Source organism: Akebia trifoliata, chromosome 10 (genome assembly GCF_017979445.1).
Source record: "Akebia trifoliata isolate Shusen 1 chromosome 10, ASM1797944v1, whole genome shotgun sequence".
Lineage (NCBI taxonomy): Eukaryota > Viridiplantae > Streptophyta > Magnoliopsida > Ranunculales > Lardizabalaceae > Akebia > Akebia trifoliata.
The window spans coordinates 14509065-14529249 of NC_141384.1; the positions used below are offsets into that span (position 1 = coordinate 14509065).

Here is a 20185-nt window from a genome sequence, read left to right on the forward strand (position 1 = left end):
GCGAGCCAAAAAATACTCATCAAGAAGTATATATTAATTGATTGAATATAGGGGGGTTGAGGATGCTGAGATGTATCAATGGAAAGCTTAAGAAAGAAAAGCTAAGATAATTTTATTTTTTTGAAAGTTTATCAGGGTAAGGCATGACCCAAACCTGGCCACAAACAGCATGCTAAAATAAAATTAATTAAGATGGTTTAATCACATGCAATAAAAACGTGGATTAACACCCACTAATAGGATGCACATGCAAGTTAAAGGTTCTTCTAAAATATTGGAAGTAAGCCTCAAAAGAATGTGGACGATGAAGCAATAACTGAAATAAGCATCCTTGCAGCAACCAAAGACATGGTCGTAGACAATATTTGGATTGAGAAACAAGATTTGTTCAGCCGAACCCAATATTATGGGATGGTATAAGACTTAGACGATGTGCTAAATAACTTTTGTCATCTGGATTAAAAGACCCAAGCAAGCCAATTGACAATAAACACAACTTTACAACAATACCCTATATATATATAGGTGTATATGTAGGGGAGCCCAATGGGCAGACAATCTTAGGGGGACAACTTTGGGAGACAAATATTTGTCCTCTATATGGCTTAAAAGTTTTGGATTGGGCTGACTTTTTGTGCGGATGATCTCCTTCGTGTAGAGATCATCCTCACAAAAAATCAGCCCAATCTGAAACTTCTAAACATTTCAAAAGTATTTTACAAAGTTGAAGAATTGTGAACCGCCGATTTTTATCGTTAATTTGTAAATCACTTTTGATGGGGTTAGAAGTTTCAGATTGGGCTGATTTTTTGTTAGGATGATCTACATGCATAGAGATCATCCTCACAAAAAATCAGCCAAATTTGAAACTTTTAAGCCATATAGGATAAATTTTGTCTCCCAACGTTTGTCCCCCCTAAGATTGTCTGCCCAAAGCTACCCTATATATATACAACATGAATCACATGCAGCTTCAGCCCATCAGTTACAATAATAAGCATAAAAGCAAAGGTGTTGACATGACACATACTCTGAAAGAGGCCACCCCGGCAGAACCTATTCTACTTCAGCTTAAAATATTTGTTTGTTTTGTATAAATGTAAAAATTGGTAGGACGAATAATGAGAAGAAACTTGTATCTATGTTTACAAATGTTTAGGCCAACCTAAATACTTGAGCAAAAAATGAATCTAGTTATCTCCTTGACACCCACTATTTAAATCTGAAGATCGTCTAGTGAAAGTTCTTCTGTAGTCAGCAGCTTCAATTTCTGCATTCATAGTCACATAAATGAACAATAACACCATTTGGTGGACCCTAATTTATACCTTTCTTTCTTTTTTTTCTTAAAGTAGATTGGAGAAATTCATAGTTTCAAATTCTTAAGCTAAAAGATGTTAGAAAGTTGAATTTCTATAGAAGTCTTCTGAAAGTAGTGTTAGGGTTTATTACCGTGATAAATTGTGGAGGATCATCAAGGCTAGATGAACCTAGGACAACTTCCCTCTTAAGTTTTGTTGTGAGCTTGTGACAAACTCTTAGCTGAAAACAAAAATGGCAATATACAATAACCAGTATGACAAATTAAGTATAACCGGACTAACGAACTCATCAACCCACCCAGTATATATGGGTGTAAAGAAAATCCTGATAGCATTTCATACCTCAGATCGAGTTGCTCCACCTATGATAAATACAAAGATACGTTGGCCCATCCTTTTGAAATCACTAGATGCATGCTTCAGTATTGAGTCACTACAAATGGCAAGGCAACTGGGTATCAATAACAAAAATACATGAGAAAATCATTTGTGCAGCAAATCATCTGCTGAGCATACGATGTTCATGGCTAGTCACTTAGTGGCATTCAATTTCACATGGGAGAATCCAAATCAATAGTCAATGTCAAATAATCATGTTCCTAGTGGCCGAGGTGGGTACAAAAATGATTCTGCTGTTAGTGTAGAGAAATCAGGTTTTCCTGGCAAATTTTCCCAGACTTTCCCAAACAATCGAACACACCCTTAATTGTCGATCAAGGGGAGAAGAAATTGGAGAACAACAAAAGAGGAGTTATAAGACTACATACCTTGAATACCCATCGTCGGAATTACGAGGACGAGCCCATGTGGCAGTCCGTCTCGATCTCATTGAATGAGCAGCCGGAACTTGACTTGTCCGCATAGAAGCAGCACTCTGTGTGGTCGCATGGACTGTCGGACTTGGATCATTCATACATGGATAATCATTCTTTGGTAGTTCACCTTTGCTAAGTTTTTCAATCAGCTCCTGAAAGATGGAAGGAGCCATGATCAAGTAAACCCATTCATTTCATACATGAAAAAAATAAAAGATGGCATGGTTCAATAGATCATAACTAATCCCCATTGCAGCAAATTTTGTTTTTGTCGTAATGGAATGATTCCTCTTACTGGATATTATAAGAAAGTGATGTTTAATTTAGTGAACGTTGCACCATAGTATCCTCTAATTTCTTATTTAATACATAGTGCCACGTGAACAGTAATCACTATTCCTCCATTCTTCTCTCTTCTTGTTTCTATCTTCTTTACTTCTATATGCTGAAAATCCTACATGGTATTAGTGCAAAAAAATTTATAATCGATCCAAGAATCATCTACAAATCTACTGAAGACATCTACACATTTAAGATTTTTGGGTGCATCATCATTATGGAGAGAGAAATTTTCTACAACATCTAGGGTTTTGGATTGATGGGAGTTCTTCATTCACCAAACAATGAGTGTGATTATTCTACAGATTTTGGTTGCTTTTTTAGCTTTTTTTTTATCGTTCTTGTGATGTTTTAAACATCCATGTAGATTATGGAAAAAAATACAGATTTTGACTAATTGGACGTACATGAATTATTGGGATTCAGTTTGAGGGACTGATCTTCCCTAGTTGTTATTATTTGATGTTTCGAAGTTATAAAAAATTGTCTTTGGGAGTTTCAGAGATGTTTTTTTGAAAAAGTTATGATCTTTAAAGGCTCTTGTCATAATCCTTTCTATATTGTAATGTTTCTTGTAAGTTTTTAAAGGCCGTATAGCCCCATTATTATTGAAACTGATTTGTGTAGATCGATTGATGTTGTTGATAGTTGATTTGTGATAATCAACAGTGTTTTGTGGTTGGTACAAAAATATTTTTTTATTCCAATGTGTTTTGAGGATGACTAATGGCAATGAGAGTGATTCAAGCAAGATCACCCAATTAGTCCCCCTATGTTTACATCTACACTGTCAGATAATCCAAGTCTTCATATCACGATGGTAAAACTTGATGGCAGAAATTATTTGGAGTGGTCTCAATCCACAAGAATGTTTATATGCAGTAGAGTAGAGGAAAAGGGGGCTACATTATTGGGACCTAAGGAGCCCCCATCTACCGATGCTTCTCATGAGAGATGGGGCTTTGAGAATCTCATAGTTATGTCGTGGTTAGTTCCCTCTATGCAGCCACAAATATCTAGGGTGCTTATGTACCATCGTAGAGAGAAAGAAGTTTGGGATGTTGATGCCCAGACATACTCACAGGTAAAAAACGTAGCTAGAGTGTATCAGCTACATCAAGAGATCTCAACCTCGAAGCAGAGTAGCAGATCATTAATTGAATATGTTTCCACTCTTCGTGCTCTATGGTAAGAGTTGGATTTGTATCACAATTTTATGCCTACTGCTCCTAACAAAGCATTGAAATATAGGAACCAGGTAGAAGAGACTAGAGCATTTGAGTTCTTAGCTAGGCTCAACCTGGAGTTTTGAGTTTATGCGTGTTCAAATACTTGGTAAAGATACCATTCCCCCACTCAACCGCATATATGCATTGATTCAGAGTGAGAAAAGTCATTGACGCTATGGACACCTCAGTTGGACAGATAGAGAGGTCTGCTATGATTAGAACATCAGGGTCATAGAAGCTTTTTAAAGGTGGAAATCATCGCCGGGGAAAAGGGCCTTTAATTGAAGAGAAGGAAAAATGCAAATGTGATCATTTTGGAAAGACTCATCACACTAGAGAGTTTTGTTGGTATTTGGTTGGGAAACCATCTACATTCAGCAAGCCAAATTCCTCTTCTACACAGTTTGGAAGTTCATATCAAACACATGCCTCTCAGCCAACATCAGGTGTTACGACCACAGATTCCCCATCTTTTATTTCCCAGTCTATACCCTCTCAAACGATTGTTGGTATAGATCATGCATCAGAGGTTGAGTTATTGCATCGCCGTCTTGCACAAGTTGAGCATCCTCTTACACCTCCACTTCCCTTGCCCATTCAAGTATACATGCGTTTGCACATCTTGTGTCTCTTTATACTTCTGAGTCACCCTTGAGTATCGATTCCGGGGCCTCGGATCATATGTCATGTATGTACTCATTGTTTACTTCTTATTCTGCTTCTTCTAGTAGTCTTCATGTCAAAATTACAGATGTTTCCTTCCCCTCTGTTGAATGGGAAAGCGCAGTTAGTTTATCTCCTATTTTTCTTTACCAACTATTCTTTATGTTCCCAGTTTTACTTCTAATCTTCTTTCTGGTAGTCTTCTTTGTATTATAACCATTTTTCCTCCTAATTGTGTGTTCCAAGATCTGGATACAAAGAGGGAGATTAGACGTGGTCGTGAAGCTAATGGGTTGTATCTTCTGGACACAACTCTGACTAGTGCTCTCCAGTCTAGTATCGATAGTATCAGTAGAGATCAGATTATGCTTTGGCATAACCAATTAGGTCATTTAACTTTTTCTACTTTGAAGACTATGCTTCCTGAATTATTTATGTTTGCCTGTTTGGATGCTTTTTGTTGTGAGGTATGTGAGTTAGCTAAACATACCTGTGTGTCGTTTCCTATACGTATTTCCCGTACCCTACAACCCTTTGATTTGATTCATAGTGATGTTTGGGGCCCTTCGCCCATTTTATCTTATCTTGGTTTCCTCTATTTTATCATTTTCTATCGATGATCGCACATGATACACATGGTTATATCTTATGTAGTCGTGGGAAGAAGTTCCCTACATCAGTCGTTATTTTTATCTGATGATCCACGCTCAATTTTAAAAAAGGATTAAAGTCTTCCCCTCTAATAATGCTAGGGAATACCAAGAAAGAAAAATTCAAACCATCTCAAAGAACAAGGGGTTCTCTATCAAAGTAGTTGTGGGTACACATCACAAAAGAATGGTGTGGTGGAGGCATCGACACTTACTTGAAGTTGGTCGAAGTTTATAGAATATGAAGGTGGACAAGAGATTGGGGTCTGATACAGTACTTATATCAACATATTTAATCAACTGCATGCCAACCTGTGTTAGGTATGCAATCTCCACATCAGTTGTTTCTTTCCACTCCTTTATTTATATTACCCTTCTGTGTTTTTGGATGTGTGTGTTTTGCTCATGTGTTGTGGCCCTTGAAGAAAAAGTTGGACACAAAGTCAATCAATGCATATTATGCATTTGATTGGTTATCCATCCAGTAAAAAAGGATACAAGTGCTATGATCTTATCTCTGGGAAGAGCTTTGTAACCATGGATATAACCCTTTTCGAGTCAAGATCTTTCTTCGATGGTCCTACTTTGGTACCTCTTCAAGGGGGGAGTAGTAGTGATGAGGTACCTCTCCTGGTTCCTTTATTTGATGTTTCTGTCTCCCCGACTCCTTTCTCTTTAGTTCGGTCACCTTCCTTGGCTGACACTACGATTGGAGATGAGGGTAAGGAGCTGAAGACTTAATCAAGACATCCTAAGCTAACAACTATGGTAGCTAAGCAACTTGTTCAGTCAACCTCCAAATATTCAAGTAATCCTACTCCCATTAGATGACCTTCCTATTGCCTTATGTAAAAGAAGCATTCTTGTACCATTGCACATCCTATTTCTAATATTCTTTGTTATTCTTCATCTTCTCCGTGTTTCCAATAGTTAGTCTCATTTCTTTCTTCAATGTCCATTCCGACAAGTGTTGCAGAGGCCCTTTGTCATCCAAAGTGGAGGGAGGAAATGCAAGAGGAGATGAATGCATTAATAAAGAATGACACTTGGGATCTTGTCCAATTTCCTGATAGGAAGAAAGTAGTTGGATGCAAGTGGGTATATACCATTAAATGTAAAAAGGATGGGACAATTGATAGTTCAAGGTGCGCCTAGTGGCCAAGGGCTTTATATAGTCATATGGAGTTGACTACTAGGAGACATTTGCACCAATGGCAAAGATGAACTCGGTAAGTTTATTATCAATACCAGCAAATCTTGTAATGGCCACTTTATTAACTTGACGAGAAGTATGCTTTTCTTCATGGTGACCTAGTATATAGCACCCCATCTTGGCTTCAGTGCTCTAGGACAAGAAGGGAAGGTTTGCAAACTTAAGAAATCATTATATGGCCTAAAACAGTCTCCCAAGACTTGGTTTGAAAGATTTAGTGAGGCAATGAAGAGGTTGGGTACAACAACTTTAAGTAAACATACCATATTTGTAATGCATCCTGATCACAACACTATAGTCCTTTTGGTTTATGTGGATGATATTATTGTGTTAGGCTACAATACTGATGAAATTCTTAAGTTAAAAAAGTTCATTGCATGAGAGTTTGAAATTAAAGATCTTGATCCCCTTAGATACTTTTTGGGAATTGAGGTTGCTAGGTCAAAAAAGGGCATCTTCATCTTCTAGAGAAAGTATGTTACTGATCTTTTAAAGGACACAAGAAAGTTGGGTGAAAAATCAACTAATAGGCCTATGGAGACCAATCGAAAATTGGACACAGAAGATGGTGAGCCATTTGAAGACACTTGCTCTAAAGATTAGTAAGGAGATTGATATATCTATCACTCATATGTCTAGGTATTTCCTTCTCTATTAATGCCATTCGCAAGTTCATGCATTAACCAAGGACTAGTCATTTGGAGGCAGTTGAGAGGATTTTGAGGTATTTGAATTCCTCACTAGGATGTGGCATTATCTTAAAAAATAATGGACTTTTCGCATGAAAGCTTTCATAGATGCAGATTGGGCAGGATCTATTACTGACAGACGGTTTACCTTAGGTTATTGTGCCTTCCTACGAATGGTTATAAATCTCATCTGAGACTGAGATGACCCATCCAAGTTGTCTTAGTATCATCCACCAACAAGACGAGTAGACAGGTCGTCTCAAAGACATAGTTTGTTCTAAGTGTAATGCATTTTTTTTTTAAATCTCGTCTGAGACGACTCAAATAAATCGGATATCTTGTCTGAGACGAGACGTCAAAATGAGTTTTAAAACCATGTTCCTAGGTGGTAATCCTATCACTTGTAGGAGTAAAAAACAATCTGTTGTAGCCAAATTGATTTGTGAAGCAGAATAGAGGGCAGTGGCCTATGGTTCGTGTGAGATGACGTGGCTTAGAAGTCTCGTGGACGAGTTTACTTGTTCGGGGGGAGATGAAGCTTTATTGTGATAGTAAGGCAGCAATTAACATTGCCCACAATCCAGTACTTCATGATAGTATTGGAAATAATTTAGTTAGTTGCTATAGTTACTTTCTAGTCTTAATTACTTAGTAGTGATAGTATTTTATTTAATTCTTATTTATAAGAACCTTTCTGTAATTTGACATTTGTAATTAATATAAATTCCTACCATGCTCTCACAAAGAGACTTGACACAATTATTCTCAAATTTTTCTTGGTATCAAAGCCAAGGAATTTTCTCCTTGCTCACTTTCTTCTCTTTACTCACTAAACCCTAACTTAGAGTCAGTCTCATTCGATCTTTTCCCCTTCGAGGGTCTTTCGATTTTTTTCTTTCTTTTCGTTTTATCACATGCTGCAATAATGCATTGTGCTTCTACCCTATGCTAGGGTTTATCTCTACATAACAGTAGTTGCTCTCTTTTTGGTGTGCGATAGCAACTGAGTCACAATAGTGGTTGTTCATGGTGCTATAGTCCCTATTATTGGACCATGCGACAACCTGGAGTCTCTGATTAACCCTGCGACAACAGTTACTGGTTCATTTTTTGACTTACGACAGCAATTTCTGTTTCATTTTTGGATTTGCGACACCCCTAGAGTATCTGAACAACGGTTACTGGTTCATTTTTGGATCTGCGACAACCCTAGAGCATCTAATCTATCTTGCGACAGCAGTCTTTGTGTCGTTTTTGGATCTGAGACAGCCCTAGAGTATTTGAGTTATCTTGCGACAGCTTGTGTTGTTTTTGGACCTTGCGGCAGTGTTTTTTATTTCATTTTGATCCTACGACAGACCTGGTGGACTCTGCGACAAATTTTCTAGTTTCTTTGTTTCGTTTTTGGTCTAGCGACAGGTCTGGTGGAACTTGCGACAATTTTCTTGGTTTTGTTTTGGTCCTGCGACAGGCCTGGTGGACTCTGCGACAATGTTTTTCTGGTTTTTGGTTTCGTTTTTGGTCCAGCGACAGGTCTAGTGGACCCTGCGACAGCGGTTTTTGTGTTTGGGTTTCGTCTTGATTCCTTTTTTGCGACCTGGGATTGTAGCAGCAGCCTGTTGACAGAGTTCAATAAAAGTTTGGACATTGCTCTCTGATCTCCTTTCAAACCAAATCAATGTCTTCGGCATAAGGAATTCCACCTTTCGCTACAGTCCTTGGATCTAACTCTTCAGCTCAACGTATTACCACTGCTCTTCTTGATGGTGGGAACTTTCAGTCATGGTCTCGATCTATGTGTCTATTTCTAGGGAGTAGAGAGAAATCTGGATGAATTTTTGGGACTGTTACTAAACCACCTCTAACTGACTCTAAATTTGAATCATGGGAGATCGATAATTGCACTATTCTTGGGTGGTTGTTTAACTCCATGGAGTAGCGCATTTATACCATGTTTATGTACCATGAAACAGTTCCATCTTTATGGTCAACGCTTACTCGGACATACGCACATTCCAGGAATGACTCGAGGATTAATGAACTTTATCGAGACATTGCCCAGGCTACCCAAGGGACTTAAAGTGTAGCCGATTACTTTGGATACCTTTAGTCACATTGGGAAGAACTTTCTCACTATGAGTTTATGGCTGAATTGTCTTCAGAGGTAGCCGATTATGTTGTCAAGCGGATTGCTCGACATCAAACCTACCAATTTCTTATGGGTCTACGTCCAGAATTTGAGGCACTTCGAACACAGATCCTCAACACCACTCCTTTACCTTCTTTATTTGAGATATTTGCGACAATTGACAGTAATGAGCGTCATCGCCGTATTCCTCCTCCTCAGACTCAGCTTCCTGGCATTGTTTTTGCTCCAATTACAGATTAGATGGCCTTAGCTGCCAACTCGATTTTCTCCGACTTCCATACCCCTGGACCAGGGAATTGTGGCCGTGGTAGCTGTGGTCGTGGTAAAGGTAGTGGCCTTACTTCAGTCATTGTGGAAAGACTGGTCATGAGAAAACTCGCTGCTTTCAGCTCTATCCTCATTTGATACCACGATCTTCCTCCACTTCATCTTTGGGACTGACTACTCCTTGTGCTGCTACAGTGGAGTCATCATCTATTCCTTTCACTGATCCTCCGTTTTCACTTGGCACGATTGACTTACAACATCTACAGACTCAAATTGCCACTATTGTATGGGATCAGATTCAAGCTCATACTAAAACCTCTTCGGCTACGGCTTCAGGTATTATGCCTCCAGGTACATCCTCTGTATTCAATGTCACTCAGTCTAGCTTTACTCCTCTAACAAGGGTTATTAATTCTGGTGCCTCTGATCACATGATTGGTGAGTCTAACCACTTTACTTCTTCTATTTTTTCCACTACCCATAGGGAGGTTTGTTTTACTAATGGATCTCTTACACTTATCCACAACAAGGGTATCATCCCTTTGTCCTCTGGGATTTCTCTAGATTCTGTGCTTAATGTCATTCACTTATGTCTTAACCTTTTGTTTGTTAGCAGTATTACTAAATCTCATAATTGCTCAATTACCTTTTTTCCTAATCACTGCATTTTTCAAGACCTGACTTCGAAGAGGATTTTTGGCAAAGGGTATGAGAAGGATGGGCTGTACTTGTTTGGATCTCAATCTATTGCTGCTCCAGCTTCCGTGCTTCCATCATTTGGCAATCACATTTTTACATCACAGACTCTAGATTTATGGCATGCTTGCTTAGGACATGTCAAGTTTCAAACATTTGTGTTCTTTATTTCCTGCTTTAAAAACTGCTTGTAGTGGACATAAATTTCAATGCTCTGTGTGAACTTTCTAAACACACGTACTTCTTACATTCCTCGTATGCATTGATTTAATGCATTATTTGATTTAGTTTATTCTGATGTATGGGGGGCATTCCCCTGTTACTACCTTTAATGGTCATCACTATTATGTTACATTTATAGATGACTACTCTCGTTGCACTAGGGTTTATCTGATGTGTTCACGTTCTGAGGTGTTCCCAATTTTTGTTAATTTTCTTAAAATGATTCAGACTCGATACAATATCACTGTTAAATCTCTTAGGTCTAATAAGGGGGGGGGGGGAATATATATCTGATGGTATTCGCTCCCATCTTCATGAGAATGGTATGTTTTACCAGTTGACCTGTTCTTATACTCCTGAATAAAACGGGGTGGTAGAACGTAAGAACTGTCGTCACCTCATGAACATTGTCTGTTGTCTTCTTCATGGAATGCATGTTCCAAAGGCATTTTGGAATATGGCAGTCCTTTCTACGGCTTTTCTTCTTAATCGCATTCCAAGTCGCACCTTAGAGGGGTAGGTGCCCCTTCATGTCTTTCAACCTAATAGCATTATCCCTCCTATTACACCTCGTGTCTTTGGGTGCACGTGTTTTGTTCAGGACAAGACCCCCAATCGTACGAAATTAGATAACAAAGCCATTCGATGCATTTTTTTTTGGGTTACATCTCTATGTCTAAGGGGTATCGGTGTTATGATCCAATTTCTCACCGTGTCATCCACACTCTTGATGTTACCTTTTTTGAAAATGTTTCATACTATCATGATACATCTACTTTGTAGGATTCTTCTACTTTGCAGGACTCCTCTCCTATCTTACTACCTTCTCCAGTTTTTCCTCTGTCTTCGCCGCCACTTTAGGTCTACACTCGTTGCCCTCACCCCTCTACATCATTGCCAACCTCCTCCTTAGATTCATGTATACCCTCTTCTACCTCCACACATATACCTGTTCTTATTCCATCTATTTCCAACTCTCATTTACCTATTGCCCTTCGCAAAGGTAAGCAGGGGTGTGTTACTGATCATCTTATTGCCCATTTTGTTTCTTATCAGGGTCTTTCTTCTTCTTATCAGGCCTACCTTGCCACAACTTATTCTATTCGAGTTCCTTGGTCTGTCTCAAAGGTATTAAGAGACCCTTAGTGGACAAAAGCTATGACTACTGAAATGGATGCTTTGCAAACTAATAATACCTGAGAACTTGTTTCTCTTTCGTCTGGGATGTGGACTGTTGGTTGTTGGTTGTAAATGAGTCTTCATAGTGAAATATCTCGCAAATGGTACTGTTGATCGGTATAAGGCACGACTAGTTGCTAAGGGATTTACACAAACCCCAGGAAAAGATTTTGGTGCCACGTTCGCTCTTGTCGTCAAACTCTTCACTGTTCGCCTTCTTATCTCCCTAGTTGCGTGTAACTCCTGGCCACTTCATCAACTTGATGTGAAGAATGCCTTTCTGAATGGTGATTTGATTGAAGTGATTTATATGGATCCTCCTCCAGGATTTCGTCTTTAGGGAGAGTATTCTGGGAAGGTATGCCGCCTACTGAAGTCTTTATATGGCATGAAGCAGTCCTCGCAAACTTAATTTCAGCATTTTTTTGATGTTATTCTTTCTATGGAATTTTCTAGATGTCACTCAAATCATATTTGCTTTATTTGTCGAGGAGTGGATGGTCGTTGTTTTGGTCTCTATGGATGATATCATTGTGACTGGAGATGATGCACAGTAGATTGACAAGGTCAAGACGCTATTGAGTCGTGTTTTTAAGGTTAGAGACTTAGGTCCACTCAAGTACTTCTTGCGGATAGAAGTGGCTCGCTCTCGCCGTGATATGTCACTATCTCAGCGTAAATACACATTGGATCTTCTTCAGGACACTGGGATGCTTGCTTGTCGTCCTGCTTCCTCTCCTATGGATCAGAATCATTGTCTTCAAGCTGATTTTGGTGATCTTTTATCAGACCCCTCTTCTCATCAGAGACTTGTAGGCCGTCTGATTTATCTGACTAACACTAAACCGGACTTGTCATTTGCGATCAGTGTGGTCAACCAGTTCATGCATACTCCGCGTACATCTCATCTTGATGCAGTTTATCGCATTCTTCGTTACTTGAAGTTACATCCTGGTCTTGACCTTTTCTACTCTTTATCTGTTCAACCGCATTTGTCTTGTTTTACAGATAATGATTATGCTGGCTCTCTTATAGATAGGAGATCTACCTCTGGTTTTTGTACCTTTTATGGTAATAATCTTATCTCGTGGAAAAGTAAGAAACAAAATGTGTGATCTCGTTCTTCTGCTGAAGCTGAGTATCGTGGTATGGCCCTTGGTACATGTGAAATAATTTGGCTTTGGTCTTTGTTGACAGAGTTGGGTTTTCCTGTTTTTAGTTCTTCTACTCTGCTTTGTGATAACAGGTCTACTATTATGCTTGCTTCTGACTCCATTCTTCATGAAAGAACTAAGCACATTGAGGTTGATATTCACTTTCTCAGGAAGAAAGTTCGATCTGGTGACCTTCAGACAGTCTTCATTCCTTCTTCAGATCAGCTTGCCAATACGCTTACGAAGTCTGTTGGTCCGTCTATCACTATTTCTCACCTTGTCAAGCTGGGTTTAGTTGATATATTCTCCCCAACTTGAGGGGGAGTATTGAAAATAATTTAGTTAGTTGTTATAATTACTTTTTAGTCTTAATTACTTAGTAGTGATAGTCTTTTATTTAATTCTTATTTATACGGACCTTTCTGTAATTTGACATTTGTAATTAATATAAATTCCTACCAAGCTCTTACAAAGAGATTTGACACAATTATTCTCAAATTCTTCTGATAGGACCAAGCACATCGAAGTGGACAAACATTTCATCAGGGAAAAGGTGTTGTCCAAAGAGCATATAGAATGCCAAATTGCAGATGTTCTTACCAAGTCATTGGCAGAAAAAAAGAAAAAAAAAGAAAAAAAAAAGGCACATGGAGTTACTTCGCAAGCTTTGCATGACTGACATAGGATGTATTATATTATGGTGTTTCTGATTGCACCATAGTATCCTCTTATTTCTTATTTAATATAAATAATAAAGAGTTATTGTTCACTATAAAGCGTTGTGTGAATAGTAATCACTATTCTTCTATTATTTTCTTTTCTGGCTTCTTTCTTCTTTACTTCTATATGCTGAAAATCCTATAGATATGATAATGTCATTTACATATCTAATCTTTCCCTGTAAAAACAATCTCTAAGTGACTAATAAAACATGGGTGAAACATGCTAGAGACAATAAATCCACTCAAGACATCTTCTTGCCTTTCTTTTTTCCTGAATTCAACAGCAGCAATGAAGTTATTAGTATTTGGGAGTTGGGGAAAATTACGGGTGAAAACAACCAAATCATGACCTCATAACTTCTTTCCTTAATAGTGATTGTAGTCATGCATCCACAATTGAACTCTGATTAATATTTGCGACAGAGCCAAAACTCAGAATTATTGTACCTAGCATTTGTGGTCATTCTTTTTAAATGCACCTTGACTTCTGGGCAGTAGCTTAACAATCTAGTAAGTAAAATCTTCTTTCATCATGCCCCTTCACCCCTATAAAACTTCAAACTCAAATCATCCAGATTGACAATTCAAATCATTGAGATCAAATCAGCCAAATAATCAAACTTGGTGATTTGAATTGTTGATCTCAACGACTCATGCTCAAATGTCGAGATCAACAATTTATAATCAATGATCTCAATGATTTTAAAAGGTTGATCTCATCGATTGGATCAAATGTTGACCTCAACGATTTGAATAATAGAACTCGATGATTTGAATCATGCACCTCAACGATTGAAAGGGGTTCAGAGGTCATTAAGAAAGAAAAAGTTTACTAACTGCACTACCAAGGTACTGCCCAAAAGTTAGGGGAAGTTTAGAAAGAAATCCCTCCATTAGGTTTCATTAAGTAATTTTCCCTAAGACGAAACATTAAATTGTTATCGGAATAAGTGTAGTTAAAGAAACCCAGTAAGTAACAAGGGCATTCCAGGCACTGAGGTCCCTAGCTGTTGCCTAGCCATCATCTATGGTGCAGATTTTATTTTTTATTTCATTTTTAAATCCATAATAATTATAGTTGGCCGAGGCTCTCTATGTGTGAGCTTCCATATAATAGTAGAAATATCATTTACCCGACCCTAAATCCTTGGGATAAGGATTTGCTGACGAAGATGATGAATTTAGCTAATGAACATAAAAAAAGGGTTATGAACTTGATCTTTGAACAAACCTCTATCATAGGGTAAAAACGTGATAGCTGCCATGTTTCTTCCTCACCAGTTCGATCTTTTCGAGCTGCATGCTTCTTCTGATAATCAGGCAAGAACGTGAAGCCATTATTAGATATTGGACTTGGAGTTGTAAGGAGGGAACTCTACGGTCATAGACAACTTTGTAGAGTTTCAAATGCTTACCTTCTGAACATCAAACTTGAGAGAGAAACCCCCTATGGAAGTCTTTTTGGTATCTGATGATCCCTCAAGCAATCTCATGTTGCTAACAGCATTCATATCCTCAGGTGATAGTCTTGCTAACTGAAAAAGAAAATTGGGATATCTTCCATGATACGTTCAACCAAAATTTCAATGATGATGATCTTCTAACCAAAGGAATCCAAAACAGAAAGGAGAACAAAAAGAAGATGCACATAACTACCTTCATCTTAAAAAACAGGAAAAAAGAAGCGGAGAGAGTGGTACACGAAGGTAAGTATAGGGCATTGGATGATCTATATAACAATTTAGGTACAAAAAATGTAGGAAAGATACATACAAGTTGGCGCGAATTAGGCAAAAGAAGACTAAAGATTTAGATAATAGTTTTATAGTCATTTGGGATCCAATTATTAAAAGACGAAGCTTCTGGCTGGGCTCTTGGAAATCAACATTTTTTTCTGAAGGGTGGTAAGGTTGTCTAATTGAAAAGCACCTTGACGAGTATTCCTGTGTATTTTATTATTATTATTATTTCCCCTTTTTCTATTACTAGGATTGTAGAGAAAAATCTTTATAACATGTCCCGTGGAATGATAAGGGTGGTATCCATAGGATTCATTTAGATGGTTCAAGGCCAATTTGTGCCCTAAAAAGAAAGGTGGTTTGGGGATCCGACTTACTCAAAAGGAAGAATTTAGCTCTTTTAGGGAAATGGTGGTGCAGATTTTATAAAAAAAACAAAAAATTTTGTGGAGGGTGATTAAAACTAATTTGGGTTGGGAAACTGGGTAGTGCTCGCTTTCTAAGGATGTAGTGTTTGAATGGAAATTCTTAAGGTATTGCCCAAATTAAGAAGGTTGCTTCCAGAGTGGGAAAAGGAGATAGTTTTTTTGTTTGTTTTTTTTTTGTGTCCTTGTTGTGTGTGGCGAGTCCCTGCTTAAGAATCAATTTAGCAAACTTTATGTAATGTAATTTAAGAAAAACAACCTGGTTTAGAATTTCAAGGTGCTGTTGAAGGATCTAGTGACGTAAACACTTTCTGCTGTACAACATAAATACTGGCCAAGTAACAGCAACTACTAAATCAAACAATTGAAGAAAAAAAAAACAGGCAAATATGAAATGAAATGATTCATTAAACTGACAGTCGCAATTGTCAAAATGTAGCCCACTGGCTTGCAATGTTCAAACCCCAAAAGGAACTAGGATATAATCTCACAGAATATCAAATCTAATATGTTCAACTTGTTCCCATATGGCCTCTATTTATAGACCTTTTTTAAAAACACCCCGAGACCCTGATTGAGTCTATTAGTTACAATCCCTTGGCCCATAAAAAGTCTAAATTCATTACATCTTTGTACCCTGAATAAGACTAGATTCATTACTTAACAACCAAAAAGCTAAAATATTTAATTTAAAACTAAACCTAGTTTCTAGAAAAATAAAGATTTCAATTCATTTAAAAACCATATGGAACTAAGACCATTGTCCCAATTACCCAATTTTTGAGGTCAACCTTACTTTTCTCCATGAATGGGATGCTGCCCTTCCCCCCATGTGTGGTGTTGCTGCTAGGTTTGTTGAACTTTGACTTCTTTCCAGCTGGAGCTGAATTCCCCATGAATTGGGTACCGTATGGGCCCCTACTTTGAACAACACAATGATAATGTTGTCCTCCTACAGATGATCTAATGTGGGCTCAAGAACAAAAGGTTTGATAAATGGAGATGGTGCAACCATGCTTGATGGATCAACTGTTGGGGTTGCCTGAACACCTGGATCTATGATAAAGGATTGATGGTTTGATTTGCATTATTTTCCCGTGGAGGAGAAACTCATCCTTGAGTTTGATCTTCCAATGGAACTTGCATTTCCTCCTCTGGATGTGATGACTCTTGGCATTACATGCAAATCCATTTTATGTGCTCTTTAGCAGCTCGCATAAACATGCAATATTGAAGTCTAGCCAGTTCGCAACATTCAAAGAAAAAAAATTAAAATTTTGGACCAACGTCAAGTACCACATATAGTTGGTAGATTGGATTCCATATAATGGGTCAGTTGGCATTCAGTCAAAGTAGTTTCCTCTAGACACCCCTGATGATGATCCCTCTTCCCATGCCTGTTCCTCCTTCTCCACCCCCTGTCAGCTCATCACCTCCTTCATTGCAAGTTTACTTTCGGCAGCCTCGTAATACTACCATCACTTCTATGCTAGACCAACTCGCTTCTTTGCTTCCAGCTTTGTCTCCTACTATCCCTTGTGATGATCGTCCTATCGCCACTCGCAAGGGTAAGCGCACTTGTATTTATCCCATTTATAACTATATATCTGATTTTGCTCTTTCACTCTCCTATCAGAGTTTTCATGCTTCTGTTTTCACTGTTTCTCCTCCTAATACTATTGTAGATACTATTGCCCATCCTGAGTGGCGAACAATTATGATTGTGAGTTGAATACTTTTGAAAAGACTCAGACTTGGGAACTTGTTCCTTTTTCGCCTAGGAGGAAGGCTGTGGGATGTCGTTGGATTTTCACCCTTAAGCATAATCCTGATGATTCTATTGTTCAGAAGGCACGTCTGGTGGCAAAGGGTTATGCTCAGACTTATGGGATAGATTATCAGGAGATATTTCCTCCGGTTGCCAAGATGACCACCATTCGAATTCTCTTTTCTATTGCAGCTATCAGAAGGTGGCCTCTCTTGCAGTTAGATGTCAATAATGCATTTCTCAATGGTGATCTTCAGGAAGAAGTCTATATGATGCAATCTCCCGGTTTTCTTACACCTGCTTCTCCTGCACATTGTCTGTCATCTTCGTCATTCTCTTTATGGACTAAAGCAATCTCCTCACGTATGGTCTGAGCCCTTTACTAGGGCAATGCATCAGTTTAGTTTCCATTAGAGTTCTACTGATTACACCATTTTCTTGCGTCACTCCAAGGGAAAAACTGTCGCTCTGATTGTTTATGTGGATGATATTGTCCTTACTGGAGATGATAGTGCTGGCATTACCAAGGTAAAATCTTACTTAGAACGTCAATTTGAAAATAAGGACCTTGGACATTTTCGGTATTTTTTGGGTATTAAGATTGCACGGTCCCATTCTAGTATATTTATCTCTCAGTGTAAATATATCCTTGATTTAATCAGTGACTCCGGTAAGCTTGGTTCTCGTCCCGTCGATACTCATATTGAGCAGAATCACAGGTTGCCTGATTCTGAGGAGGAGTGTTTGTCGGATATTGGCTAGTATCAGCGTCTTATAGGAAAATTGATCTACTTGTCTATGACTCGCTCCGACATTGCTTATGTTATTAGTGTTGTAAGTCAGTTTATTCACTCGCCTCAAACATCCCATCTTACTGCTGTCTATCGTTTTCTTAGATATCTTAAGGCATGGACAGATGCAAATTATGTTGGGTCAGTGACTGATAGATGGTCCACTTCTGTGTACTGAACTAAAGTTGGTGGTACCTTGGTAACTTGGTGTAGTAAGAAGCAGGATGTGATTGCTTAGTCCAATGCTGAATCAGAATACAGAGCTATGGCACTTGGAGTGTGTGAGTTGTTGTGGCTCAAGACCTTACTAGTTGACTTGTGTCTTCCCGTGACAGCTCCCTTTTCACTATATTGTGATAATAAATTAACTATTAACATAGCAACAAATCCGGTTCAGTATGATAGAACGAAGCATATCCAAGTTGAGCGACATTTCATTAGAGGGCACATTTGTACTCCCTTTGTTCCTACATCTCAGCAACTTGCCGATATTCTTACTAAAGGTGTTAGCAAAACCACCTTTGAAGGTGTCTTATCCAAGTTGGGCATTGTTGATATCCATACACCAACTTGAGGGGAAGTGTTGAATAACTTTTTTTATTTAATATTTTATGTATTTTGTCTTTTTTTGTCTTTACTACTTATTAGACTTTGTAATCTCTTTAAAACCTAATTAGGACTTTGTAATTAATTAAGAAGTTAGATTTCTCTTAATGCAATTCTTCTTATATCGATAACTCCATCATAACAACTTAGAAACCTTCTAAAATACTAAAACGTAACTTTTAATCTATATATAATATAATACTAACTTTCTAAACCTATTAAAACTCAATTTGGACACTTCTAAGCTTCTAATAATAGCCTAAAGAATAAAAACGAAATTAGAAAAACATATAAACCTAAAAACAAATTAAAGACTAAACAATTAGAAACTAGACATAATAGAAACTTCCTAAAGTTGAAATAGAAATTAACTCACCAAATTCTAGATAAATTTAAACTGAAATAACCTAAAGACATGATTAAAATCAAAATTGGGTTGAGTATAGACCCAGCCAGGTCAACCCGAACCAGGCCAATCAAACTCAATTGACTAGGTTAGACTGAGTCAACTCGGTCAGATTTGGATAAGTTGATTTGGCCATGGAAATTCTATTCTCTGGAGCAATTTGTTCTACATCATTATATAAAGCCAATAACAAAGTTGTTGATCATATTCTCATCCATTGTACTTTTGCAAGAGATATTTGGTCTAATTTCACTTATCTCATAAGCATTGAGTGGATCATCCCCAATTTGATCAGTCAACTTTTCTAAGTAGTATTCCATTTCCTTTTAAATCTCATAAAAGAATTTTCTGAGGCATACGTAAAGAAATTGGCAGGTTTTTTAGGGGAAAGAGTTACCTGTCAATTGTGTTAGAATTAGCATCAGGGGTTTCTTGTATTTTGACATAGGCTCTTTACAAAATTTAGGGTATTCTTTTTCTTAGGATTGCTTATTTAGGAGGGATTTCTTGGTGGATAGTTTTTTTTTCTTCTACTTTTGGCCTCTTTCTGTTTGCTTTTCTAATTTTTTTTTTTTTTTTTCTTTTTGGGTGGTTTTCTGGACCTTTTTTGTATGATATTTTATGTTTTTTAATGAAATATCTTTACTTATCAACAAGGGAAAATACACTAACAACAAAAGATTTTAATAAATCAACGAATGTTTGGAAAACTGCATCAAAAGTTTGAAACAAAGTAAATGGGTTTCCTTGTTACATAGGAAACAGGCAGGGAAAGGTGGGAATGGATGGACATATTATCTTGTCACGTGCTAAGAGAAGCATAAGTTTGTTCAAGGAATAGTCTTGCCAAAACCTTGTATACTTTTTTTTCCTTTTAATATAATGTACTTTTGTTATCCACCACGAGTACTCAGCATATCCCACTTGCACATACCCACAAAGGGAAAAGAAGAAGATTCATAATACCCTGGAAATGAACCAGATATTGAAGTACTGCTGAGCAATAATGACAAAAGGGACCTACCTGCATCAACTTTGAACCTTTGTCACCCTCAAACTTCTCAGGATAAATGGCTGAATAAATCATCAACAACCGCAATTTATTCTCACGAGTTGAGTCCTGCACAGCAAAGACATTTCA

General features: G+C 37.8%; 1 protein-coding gene across 2 annotated transcripts in view; it reads right to left on the minus strand.

The window, feature by feature from the left end:
* Nucleotides 1-972: 972 nt before the first annotated feature.
* Nucleotides 973-20185, minus strand: part of LOC147393167 (SNARE-interacting protein KEULE-like) — a 70489-nt gene continuing 51276 nt past the window's right edge. The window contains exons 15-21 of one of the 2 annotated variants that reach the window (XM_086454982.1): nucleotides 20069-20164; nucleotides 14725-14844; nucleotides 14541-14618; nucleotides 2090-2289; nucleotides 1665-1755; nucleotides 1453-1542; nucleotides 973-1270 (exon numbers count right to left, since the gene is read on the minus strand). In XM_086454982.1, the coding sequence (XP_086311108.1) occupies nucleotides 1217-1270; nucleotides 1453-1542; nucleotides 1665-1755; nucleotides 2090-2289; nucleotides 14541-14618; nucleotides 14725-14844; nucleotides 20069-20164 (729 nt within the window). In that variant the 3' untranslated portion in view covers nucleotides 973-1216. The remainder of the gene's footprint in view (nucleotides 1271-1452; nucleotides 1543-1664; nucleotides 1756-2089; nucleotides 2290-14540; nucleotides 14619-14724; nucleotides 14845-20068; nucleotides 20165-20185) is intronic. The other variant, XM_086454983.1, reaches the window with a different exon arrangement.